Genomic DNA, 12753 nt, shown 5'->3' with positions numbered 1-12753 from the left:
TGTACAAACACCTGGATTGCCCCGGCTCAGGTGAAACACCCTGCACCTGATTATACACCTTGTTGAACCTCATTAGGTTCACACTGGCCCACTTCTCCAGCCTGTCCAGGTCCTTCTGGATGGCTTCCCTTCCCTCCAATGTATCAACTGCACCGCCCAGCTTGGTGTCATCCACAAACTTGCTGAGGATGCACCTGATGCCTTTGTCTGTGTCACTGATGAAGACGTTGAAGAGCACCAGTTCCAAGACCGACCCCTCAGGGACACAGCTTGTGACCAGCCTCCACCCTTACACAGAATCATTAATCACAACCTTTGACTGTGTCCAGCCAGACACTTCCTAATCCATCAAATAGTCCATCCTTCAATCCCACACCTCTCCAATTTAGAGAGAAGGATGTGGTAAGGAATCAATGCCAAAGGCTTCACAGAATTCCAGGTAGATGACATCCCTTGCTCCTCCCCCATCCATCGAAACCATCACTCCATCACGGAAGGCCACCAGACTGGTCAGGCAAGATCTGCCCTTGGTGAAACCATGGTACCAGCTTCCAAAAGGTTTCTTTAACATTCAAGAACAACTGATGCCTTCCTGTGTGTAGTTCGATTTCAAACATAACATCACAAAAATTAAAATTAAAAAAAAAAACAAAAAAAAAACCATTTTACATAAATGGCAGACTTGAAAAATAAATCTTGGAGAAGAATCACTGTAAGCATAAAAGGCTTTAATAGAGGTCAAGCCACCCAAGTGAAAAAAAAAAGATTCATATCTTCTATTCATGTCAAGTTAAATTATTTCTTGCCAGTATTACAAAAATTCTTTCATATTTTCAGGCATCAGCACACTAATAGTAATCAGTAAAGCAAAGGAAAGAACTTTTTTCAACCACGATTTTCATTATTAGAAAGAATAATTCCTTAAATTCTCATAACATCGCAGAACATTCAGAGAAATCACAGAGAAGCTGTGAGCGCCTCATCTCTGGTTGTGCAGGTCCTGGGCATCCTGAGCTGCTGCCCACAGCAGTGGGGTTTATAGTTGATGATCTTTAAGGTTCCTCCCAACCCAAGCCATTCTGTGATGCTAGAACCACGGCATATGCTTGCACTCACACGGTGTGCCAAAGCCAGTACAAGTAACTGATACAATGCTATGCATTTAGCTATCAAAACAACATTCCCACTCAGTCCTTAGCATGACAAATAAAAAGGGATTTAGAGTAAATGTAACATGCTAGAATTGCTGATTATACAATAGAAGCAAATACACTGAGGATAAATACTTTGATTTCACTACTCTTCTCCAACAATCCAACATCAAATCCCATTTCTACACTGCTCTGCCAAAAACAGTAAAATTAAAACCCACACACTAGAGTATCAATAGACTTCTGTAAACATCTCTGTACTAAAATAATTAAAAGTATGCCGTGTATTATAATTTCTTCTTATGACAAGAAATTAATTACAAATATTGCACTATAGATAACTTATCACACACTTTCCTTTAGCAAAACCATTTCTTTTAAGATGTACTGACTTGCATCTAATTCCAGCTATTTTTAAATTGCATCCGCTTAACTTTTGCCTCAAGATTCAGAATGACATTTAATATCCTGTCCCAGTGCTCTGAACTTAGTTAAATATTGAATTCTGCCTCACATTTATTCTCAACAGTTTGATTTTTTTTCCCCTGTAAGATATCTTAGCTCCATTAGAAAAGAATTCATTTGTGAGATCAAATGTGATTGTTCCAAGGATACCAATTTTTTTCCTCAGCCGACTTTTTGCCATTACTCCTTTTCAAAGACTGAAGTCATCTTTCAAAAGGACACATTCTGCTTCTCACTCACTTCACTTTAAAAACTTAGTAAGGATGCTAACACGTCATCAGGCATAAACTAGTATTTATCTACCAAATTCCCTCCAAATGCAGTCATAACTGCTATTCAAAAGAACCGTGGGCCTGAACAATTCTGCTTGCTGTTTAGGGACACAATGTCTGGGTTTTTTTTCTTATGCTTTAGAAATAAATCATGCGTATTTACAAACTGTTAACAGTAGACATGATAGCAATGACTTTTCAGCATTATATCGATTTTCATATCTTTCCTCTTTGAGAAAATGTTTTAACCAAACATTTTCATGCTATTATTCAGAACTTAACCTACCCTTCAGCCTCAGCTTATCAGGCTTTGAAGTCAATTTTGGAGTTAGTCATAAATTTTTGACTGAATATTTCACAACAGACATCCTAAATTAAAAAATAAGCAAATGAAGTTGTCTAATGTTGGACAACTTTAGAAGCAAAATTAAAATATATTGTACATTGCATGCTTAATCTCAGTTACCATTGAATATTTGCCGTTAAGAAGCTGCAACTACATTTAGCATCATCGGAACTAAGCTGCAAATTTAGTGGAACTCATTAGCAAGACAGACTCTTTCAGTCACTGGAAATCAAACTCAATGCGAAATAAATACTTCACGTTCCCTGTTGAATTTATTCTATAAAAAGCAAAGCTATTTAAGTCTACTCTCTGAAAAATTCAATAGTGTTAAACTGTTGTGTATGTAACTCAGAATTTTAAAGAGTTCTTAAATGCATGAAGATTTGCTGATAAAGTGTCACAGTCTCTGGGGAGCAGAGAGCACAAGATTTTTGCTTCTCTTTAATACAAACATTTTTGCAAGTTCTCTCAGCCTTGTACAAAAAAACAGCTAACACACACAACCACTTACCATGACAAGTTTTATAGCTGAAAAGACTGATACCAGAAATATTCCTGCCGGGAATACACAGTATTTTCACAATATAGCCTTTTATAAACACAGCACAAACAACGGAATAATGAGATTCACTTTTGCAACACCAAACCCAACAAACCCCAGGAACCCATAAGCTCCCCTACGCTGCCTTGTTTGAAGCACTCAAGTGTGCTGCTCCACGGTATTCTAATCTGCTCCCAAGCTACTGCACTTCCAAACTCCTCCCGCCTCCAATGAGGAACCCCAGATGAGGTTTTGAGGAGCACACAGTGAGCCAACAGCAAAAAAGTGTGTTGGGGTACTAAGTTGTCTTTGTAAGGATTTCTGAGTGCATACAGTAGTTCTGAGTAGATGGAGTGTTCTAGAATAGCTGAGTTAGGCATGTAAGTTAAGAGTTAATGGACGGGGGATTTAGGTAGGTGTGTGTATAGGTTCTCCCGCATGCATCGGGTCTTGCATAGCAGGTGTACGCATCTGCATGGGATTTAGGATGGTATACAAGGAGTGTGACGCAGCAATAAATTGAGAGAAGACTTCATGGCATCTATTATGTCTCTCTCATCGAGACAGTCGAGGTCCCGGGATAAGTTGGGTTAACTGGCGGTTAAATCACAAGTGATCAGCTTTTCAAGCAGCTTGGTTCCCTGAACTGACTTGAGCCCGAGAGCAGGAGATTCAGTGCCACACGGTAACTGATCACAGCTGTTCGGATTTGTTCATCTTAAACTACTGTAAAAAATAACAGCCAAAACCGAAGCTCCTTTCACAGCTCTTCCTCAGTACAAAACTAATCCTTCCTGCAAAGAGCCTAGTACTTACTGTAATGTCAAGCCAGACGAAAGCCTTTTGTGGGACACAGATAGCCTCTGCTTCCTCACTGTATACCTATTTTCAAGCAAACTGGAGGAATTCACTTGTCTTTCAAGTCTCCAATGTTGGCTCAAATCTGGTTAAAAGAGGCTACTTATCACAAAAATCCTGCTTTCAAGAAAGCCAGGCTGAAAATAAAAGTACACAGCTGGCATGATTTATTACCACTTCTCATTCTCCTCCTTTCACTTTGACAAATTTATCTTATAATTGAGCAAAGAACAGAACTTTTATTACAGTTCAGCCACAAGACAATAGTTGCAAGTATTACTGATGGATTACAGCACAAGCAAAAATATTTGAAATTCCCAAAGAAAGCCATTACTGCTAAACAAAAAGACATAAGTAAAACTTACTGAAAGAAGCTTCCACGCAATGGGACGAACTCGTTTGGGAATTCCAGACCAACTCAATTTCCGTAATTCTTCTATTAAGAGAAAAGTATTTTATGATAACTAAAGAAAAAAAAATGATTATCAACATACACAGATATATTCAAATTAGTGAAAAGCTGTTTACATTAATTATGTCTTCTTATGAAGTTGAGTGAAATCAAATTATATGGCAATTCTAAAGAGTTAATAAGACAGTGGATAATTACTTCCCGTAGGGATAACTGTGATAACAGGCTCTGCGTGATGAGGTAGCTTTTTGAATTACTGCCCAGTTCTTTTAAACATACTTGCCATATATTAATATGCAAGACAGATTCAGCTTCATTGTATAATAACTTATACAGATCCTAATTAAAAATGAGATTTGCAGTTACATAAGCAGAATATACTGTATGTTTGCATGCTGGAATTGAGTTCAATGTTATATCTTCATCTGCATGCTGTATTCCTTTCTCAAAAGCTCTTCATCAGGTGGCACAACCAGCTAAAGCAAGCTGTGAGATTTCACACATTTTTTGTGAAATCTGTTTATTGTGGTGGGAAAAGAAGTTACAGAAAAAACATTTAAAATGTAAAGACAAAAGATGCCTTAAAGCGTCACTATGAAACAATATTCTTAAGGTATCTACTTGAGATAATAGCTCTTCTATTCTTACTTGGAACAGAAAATTAAGGTAAAAACAAGTTCAAATTATTAACATGCCAAAGAACTCAGAATAACAAAATTATGCATTTCTTTTAATATATTTATTCCAATCAGTTCTGTATTTTTAAATTCACTATGTATATTCCAGTGAATATGTTTTCCAGATACTGTACTTCAAATAAGTTTTTAAAAAGAAATAAAGCACAGAGCAAAGTAATTAGAATAAGAACTTGTACAGCAAGTGTATTACGCAGTTTTGTTTTTAAAATAACAAATTTGTATCTTTATAATAGAAGAAAAAAATTAAAGAACAAGGTGATAATTGGTTAAAGCAAAAACACATAAATGAAGGTGTTTTTGTTTGTTCTTTTACTATCAATACAAACTTTATTCAGAGGTTTACCAGCAAGATAGGTATCAATTTAGGAATAGTGTATCAAGTATCACTAAAGAAAAAATTGCACCATGTGCAAATCAAAGACTTGAATATCAAACATTAAAGGAAAAGGTATAATGATACAACAAATGTGAAGTGACTTCTTTGACTTCCAACAAGCTAAAGATTCTTCCATCGTGGAAAAGTACCTTCACTAATCCACTAAATGCTGAGGCCCAAATTCCAGAGCTCGTCTAATGATTTTTGTACCCCCTTATAATTATGCACCAGCAATATCCCACGACAAAGTGCTCCACAACTTAACTGTGCATTGCACAAGCACGCTTACTTGCTTTCTTATAACAAACAGTAACAATAAAAGGGTTTTTGTTTGTTTGTTTTGGATCACAGATGTTTTTAAAATTAAGAATGTGAATTGGAAGGAATAAAAAAACAAATTCAAGAAGTCCAAATGTTCCCTGCCTTTCAGTGATTTACAGGCTGTAACAAAAACTGGAAAAATAAAATCCTACTCTGTTTCACAATGACAAAATAATGTAAAAAGTCGGTATATCAGCAACATACAGATACACCAGAGCTATTAACGACACAAAAGATTCAGCTCAATGCAGTCATTTCTGATGTCACACCACCTCACTCCAGTTTGGCTGTTTTCTATCAGTAACAATGAAATACTGCATTACTGGCAAGGCTTCTAAAACTGAAGTCTAGACAACAGATTTTGCAGGTTCTTTTGTTCGTCTGGTGTTGTTCTCCCCCCACCAAGCTCCATTATCTTTATTTAACTTTGCACATACTTGTCCTGCAATAACGTCTCACCAGAAAGTTCTATCTTGACAGTTTGGGTCTTGTGGGTGTTGTTGTTGTCTTTGTTTTTTGAAAGGGTTCTCATAAATTTATCACTAGGGGATTACATTCTAAGGTAACTTTGCATCATGGGCAATTTTGCTGCCACATCTCTCTCTGTTTACCCAATAATTTTTGAAAGAAAATAATCAAATGTGAATGTGATTGTAAACATGATTATTCTTTGAATGTATTTTGTTTTAAAAAGATTTGTCGCAACCTAGAAAAGAATTTAATCTTAGGAAGCAAGTATGCATCATACATAATGTTGCAGTAGCTTTCTTATACTACAATATAAAATTCATTCATTTTTAACCATCAGCTTGAGAGTTATTGAGTACAACTATTCTTTCTGTTACTTCTGTTACTTCTCCCTCTGAACACAGTAAAAAATAAAGAAAAGAATGTGGGGGGTTTTAACCACTAGGCAGTAGAGTATAAATATATTATTTTTCCATGGCTTACTGAAATGCATACAAAGTGTATGCATTGTTTCAAAATCAAGGAAAGCAGTGAGTTGAAGCAAAATATCATCAGAATCATCATATGCCTTCAAAAGCACACAGTACTTCTGAACAGAAAATATGAATGGGTAGAAGAAACCCAAAAAGCATGCTTGTAACAAAACTCCAAGGAATCCCAGCAAACTCTTCCCTTGTTCTTCATTTATAAGATTTTATGGGCACTGGAAAACTACGGGATGAGCAAAAGAGCAGTAACACCAAAAAAATATGATACTACTCTACAGTGTGAGACTGTTAAAGTAACAACGAAAGCAGAACCTGAACAGACTCTGTAAACACTGATTAAGAAGGTGAAGTGTAAATTGAACATACTACATCACAGGTTAGAACAGCAAATATACTGGAAACACGCTGACACTGAAAACACAAAGGATTCAAAGGGAAATATTTACATATATTCTCCAATAAAAAGTGATTCTTGAATTTTACTGATACTGAATTTCCTGTAGCAGTACTCAGGATCATACGCTCAAGATAAAATTTCAGAGAAGGGCTGATGTTAAAGCAGTTCTAAAGGAAGAGACTACTGGATGTCACGAACAACAGGAGAACAGCCACAGATGGATTCTGAAGAAAATCCAAGAATGCACTAGATAGGGAAGAAAAACAAACAGAAAAAAAGCACACCAACAGCTCTGTCATGACACACAGCAAGACTGTGATACGGAGCACAGCTGGACAGGAACAAGCTTCATTAAGTATAGTTGCAGAGAAAAGCAGATGGACTACTGAAGGAATCTTTTAAAAAAAAGAAAACATTGGGAGAAAATGAAGAACAAGTAGCCATTTTAAAACAGAAGTCTGAGTACCTTACCATTTGGAGCAGGCTTTTTTGCTTCTCCAGGATTATCACTGAGGAACTAATTTTTTTTTTGAAGGGAAAGACACAGGGAAGAGTAGGGAGGAAGCAGAACAGGAAAGAAAGAAATTTCTTTCCTGATCAACAAAGAAATCATTACATTATGGAGTTATTAAGAGATTATCTTCAGAAGATTTTGATCTTTGGCCACATACAGAAATTTATCCAGTAAGCCTGAGTTAAAACAAAGCCTCTGCATTCTAAAGAGCAGAAACAGACAGCTTTGTGACTGGTGTCTGACATAAAGATCAAGGTTAGAGGACAAAATGCAAACTCCTATTCTACAGTTTAAGATCATATCAGTTTGGGTAATTTTGCTTATGCAAGCAAAAAACAGAATTATTAATCTGATTTACATGCAATTCCGATCTTCTGGCCTGCAAGGCCTCTCTACCCTCACAGGAGTCAAGCCTGCCACAACAGTCCTGGAACAAGCACCAACACAGTGATTTCAGGATTTTCAACACGTCCATCCCAGTGTTCCCTTATCAACCGAGAAATACCACACTGAAGTCCTCCTGACAGCCAAAGCAAGTTTGACTTACATGGTATGGTCTTAACAGGTCTGATTTTGCTGTCAATAATCTAACAAAAGATGGCCAACAGGTAACTACTGAGAACACCTGGTCAAATGATTGCTTACCTTACTCCTTTTCCTATTACTTGATATCATCGTTCTTCTACTTCACCTTTCTCTAATTCCAATGTTTCTTTAATTAACATACCACACAAATTACTTCATTGCCTAGCAGTCCCAGTTTCACTGCACCATACCTAAGTTTGGTATTTCTGCCACGGTCACCCAGGCATAGGAAAGGACAATGTTAAAAGACCAGCAAAGTATATCACTGCTCCCCTCCAAGTAATGGCACTGTTTGGACATTTCTCACATAATTCTCCCTAAATTATTCATGAAGGACTATCCCCATGTGGTACTAGTTACAATTTCTGTCATACTCTCACACAGTGGTTGTTCTGTTCAGCAGTCTCTCACATCCAGCAGTTCTCCATGTCTTAGTGAATTAGCTCAGACTCAGACCCAGGCACAGTCAGCAGCTTAGGGCTGCAGACAAGTATTCAACATCTGCAACAACTTTCTATTCTGACCAGGCTTTGGTACCATGTAAATCCCTGAGGTCCTAAGCACTAAATCGTAAGTAACAGTGTTGCTGGCCATTTTCATCTGAAAGCCAAAAGGGCATAAAAATCTATCAGAGCAAGCAGAGGCAAGGTAGGCAAATACAGACAATATCAGAAGTATGGTATTTTGCACACTTTATGAATAAAAAAAAAAAGAAAATAAGCCTTAACTAAATACAATATCTAAAAATCAAACATGCATTTCCTCTCTAACTTGGAACATGATAATAAGCTCCAGTGTTAGCTTTTATGAAAGGGAATTAAGGGCCTTAAGTCTTCAGTAGCAGGTGGTCTCCAGCTGCACACCGTACCACTCCACTAGTCCTCCTGCAGTATCCATGAATACACTTGTTTCACCTGTTTTAACTTATTTGTGTTACTGGTAGGCTGTCAAAAAGGAAACAGATCCTGTGCATTCATTCACAGCTTCTTCACAAAATCATTTTGCTAAAGCTTCAGTTTTAGCTACTGATTCAACAACACACTGTTTACAAATATGTACTAAGCATAGCACATACAGTAAATAGAAAGTAGAAGTAAATAAACTGTGAAACTGTTTTTATTGTTTTTATGCAATTTCTTATTCTCACTGTATTGCATTAAGCTCTCTAATCCTTCACATCGCTACTTTTTTCTTCTCTCTCAACTCTATTCCAGTTGTAGAAATCTAAAAACCCAGCACAAACATGGGTACCGATCTCTAAAAACAATATATATATATATTTGTCTGTGTATGTGTGTGTATATATATACATATACACACACATACACAGATATGCATATATGTATACCCTCTTTTGCATAAAGAAACACAAGCAAAAACAAGAAAAAAAAATGTGAGTGTACTGTCAGAATGAGATAATGCAGAGCATATGAAATCAGTGACAAATAACCCAGGACGAAGATACCACATACTGTTAGGTAACTCATTTAAGACCGAAGACTGGAACCATGCAAACGAATTGAAATATTACTTTTTCAAGTAAGACTATAAATAGAAATTCCATGATACAGCTGAGCTTTCCTTGCATGTTCAGAATAAGAATAGTTTTAAGGGTATAAAATATAGCACAGTTTCAAATGAAACATCTGCTTCTAAAATAAAAATAAATAAATGCTTGTAGTCCTCACTGAAATAACATTCCTTAAAGAAAAAGGAGAAACGGCACAATATTTCAACAAGTTCTAAGAGAAATCACTTTTGTTTCAGACACTATTCTGCAACAAACATAAATTACCTTCAAGTAAGGAGAGCTTTGTCTTATCATTCCAAACATGCATATCCTATGACACTGATTTTCAAAGGTCTTATTCTTTCCCCAAGTGGGAAATAAAAGCACTCTGGTTTACAGCACAGAACTTAATTTGAAACTGATCCTTGGAATAGTCCTCCACAGCGTAGGATTTGGGAGTAAAAAGCTGAACGTATGCTGAACATAACTGTTTATGGTTCTCTGCTACAGTATCCTCCTCTCTTCATGCTCTTTTTACACCTGGATTGTCTACTGGGCCTACAAAACAATTGCCTGTGTTCTTTCTCCAAACACATTTGGGAAAATAATCAACTACAAGCTTCAAATATTTTGCAAGGTGTTTGACTCCAGCTTTGCTAGCAGCATCTCCATGCACTGACAGGATTGATACTCTGTTCTACTCTCCTTATTTGAGATAGAAATTAACTTTCTTGGAGGCTGTCTTCTTGCATTTAATAATCTTTATTATCTTAAAATGATCTCTACTTTGTTGTCATGTCGTACAAAATCCTTCTGACTTTTTTTCAAGGCATTTATTTCTGTTTTTGCTTTCATAAGAGGAATGGCAAATGCTTTCAGTACAGGATGTTAGACAGATTATTGCACAATAGAGATTTAAGTTAGTTTCATCATACACCATTAGCCCTTATATGTAATAACCCCACTTTCATGCAAACAATGGCTGCTATTGTATTTCAGACTTCCAAAATTCCAGAATCTCAGGTTATTCCAAAAATGTATACAATTCTGGTTGTAATTTTTCATTAAAGCCAGCTCAACAAGCATTCTCCAAGTGACAAATAGCACACATTACAACTGAAAGAGGTTACGCATGAATTCTTATCAGGTGTAACAGCAAGCTTTCATGCTTATTACCCAAAAAGCATACAGTCTGACTCCGGTGCATTGCAATTGTTAAGGCATCAATTCACATTACGCTTTCCCTTGAAGGTTTAACATCATCCGAACAGGAGGAGAAGAAAAAAAAAAAGAAGAAGAAGAAAAGGGAAGTCTTGTCCTTCCTAACAAAAGCAAGGGGGAGAAAAAAGATACTCTAAAGTCACTCAGTATTAACATGACTATTGCAGCATGCAATAAATATGCCTCTGGTAACAAGAGAAAAACAAACCAAAGCATAGATACAAAATGCCATTTCAGATGAAAAACTGGCAGTGAAGCTAGGTTCTAATAACACTGTTAAAATACATTAATTACATGCATGCTTCATTTGAAACGTAAGCATAAGATGTGCTTTATCCTTAAAAATTTCCCATCAGATCATTTGGTAATTTCACATGATAATATGTAATTGAAGTACTTGCATTTATACCCAACTTGAGATATGAGTCTCTTCTAAAAAACAATCTAAGAAGAAGCATAAAATCATTATGATCACTTTGTTTATATCTTAAAACTAAAATAGTATGTTCCAGTCTGCAAACTGGCTCTTTGCTACAATATTTTGATCCAGTCTGCATTAACTTTCCTTTTAAACACTTGGTTCTTCCCTTTTCCTCCCTTGTCTTCTATTGAAGGCTTTCCCATCAAGCAGTGCTAAGTCCTTTCACATTCTACAGTACCTTGAAACAGAAAGTCCATCTGAGGTGTACACAAGTAGTGAAGTTTCAGTAAAACTGAAGTTGTATTATAATAAATGATAACATGACTTCTTACAGCAAATATTCATCTGTGCATGCTCAAATACCCAGCCTTGAACGCTATCACCAGAGCTACGCAGCTCCTGACGGCCTCAGAAGCTCAGTAACCTGTGACACATCTCACAGTTGCAAAAATACTCAAGAGCTCATAGCTGCTTATACTACAGATAGCATGTATCTGGAAGCAAACATACATAAAGGCTGGCAAACTGAAGCACTGCTTTTCTAACCTGTGTCAGCTGTCTCCATGGTGAAGCTGTGTCCCCTTCAAACCATCCACCAAAACTTTCACTTCCTTCCTTTCCTGAAAAATGTGGCCCTTTCCCACAAACAAGACTTGATTCCAACAGATTCACAAAACAGAAGGATGAACATCAATGAATGGTGCAAAAATAACGAGAATGAATTCCAACTAATGTAAAGACACCAAAAATAAGGTGTTAAGAAGAAGCAGGCAAACTGAAAAACAAAGTCAGATGGCACAGCTGGAACAGCAAGCCTACCAAAATACTCCCACTATTTTATTCTTACAGTTAATCCTTGACATTTTGGGTTGTTTTTTTCCCCTCTCTTCTCATTTTAGTAATACTAGAGCACCAACCCGTATTAATATCACAGGACTTAACTTCAGCAAGTATATCTACCCCAGCTTAGCTTTCAGCATTCGTTTACTGCTTCATTTTCACCCCTTTACATGGCCAGTCTGACTTCACCAATAAATTAACCTCTCCATAACTTAGAGAAACAATTCTGCTTAGAAACAAGTGTCACCAGGTCTTAGTTTTCTCAGTAACAGCACATTAGTAAAATGCCTTTTAAAATTTAAGATTCTACAGTACAGCATGCTCCAAAACCATAAGTGGGGTTTAATTACCTTTAAACAAATACCAAAGAATTTCAACTGCATTTTAGAAGAATAAAAAGTAACTACATGGACAAAGGGTTAAACAATACCCAAAGGAAGGGAAATTACATACTGTACCTAGAATAAAATTAATAAATACTGGCTTAATGTTAGCATATAAGCTTTCCCTGATCAAACAAATTCCAAAAAGCAACAGTAATCAGATTTTAATCACTGCTTTTTGTTGTCTTGAGCACAGCAGTACAGCAGCACAGATGTGAAAGTGTAGTTCTCAAACTTGGAAATTCATATCTTGTAAAAAGCCCGTATGACTGCATGTACACCTCACAGTCAGCAACCCTTCAAATCTAGGTATTAGAAGAAATCCAACCCCAACCAACACTTAGAGAGCACCAAGGAAATGTACTTACATTAAAAACTTGTTCTCTATTTAATATCTAATTAAGCATTAAATTATTTGTCATTGGTAGAAATGTTAGATTATCCCTATTTGAAGCATAATTTAAATTTATTGTCGTTATACTAACG

At 36.4% G+C, this 12753-nt stretch overlaps 1 protein-coding gene across 2 annotated transcripts in view; it reads right to left on the bottom strand.

Moving 5' to 3' along the window:
• Positions 1-12753, bottom strand: part of TBC1D22A (TBC1 domain family member 22A) — a 141837-nt gene that overhangs the window by 116322 nt on the left and 12762 nt on the right. For both annotated transcript variants that reach the window (XM_015851951.2, XM_015851943.2), the window contains exon 5: positions 3999-4069. In XM_015851951.2, the coding sequence (XP_015707437.1) occupies positions 3999-4069 (71 nt within the window). The remainder of the gene's footprint in view (positions 1-3998; positions 4070-12753) is intronic.

This window comes from Coturnix japonica, chromosome 1 (genome assembly GCF_001577835.2).
Source record: "Coturnix japonica isolate 7356 chromosome 1, Coturnix japonica 2.1, whole genome shotgun sequence".
Classification (NCBI taxonomy): domain Eukaryota; kingdom Metazoa; phylum Chordata; class Aves; order Galliformes; family Phasianidae; genus Coturnix; species Coturnix japonica.
Note: the sequence above shows the minus strand (reverse complement) of the source record. Positions and strands in the feature narration are given on the sequence as shown.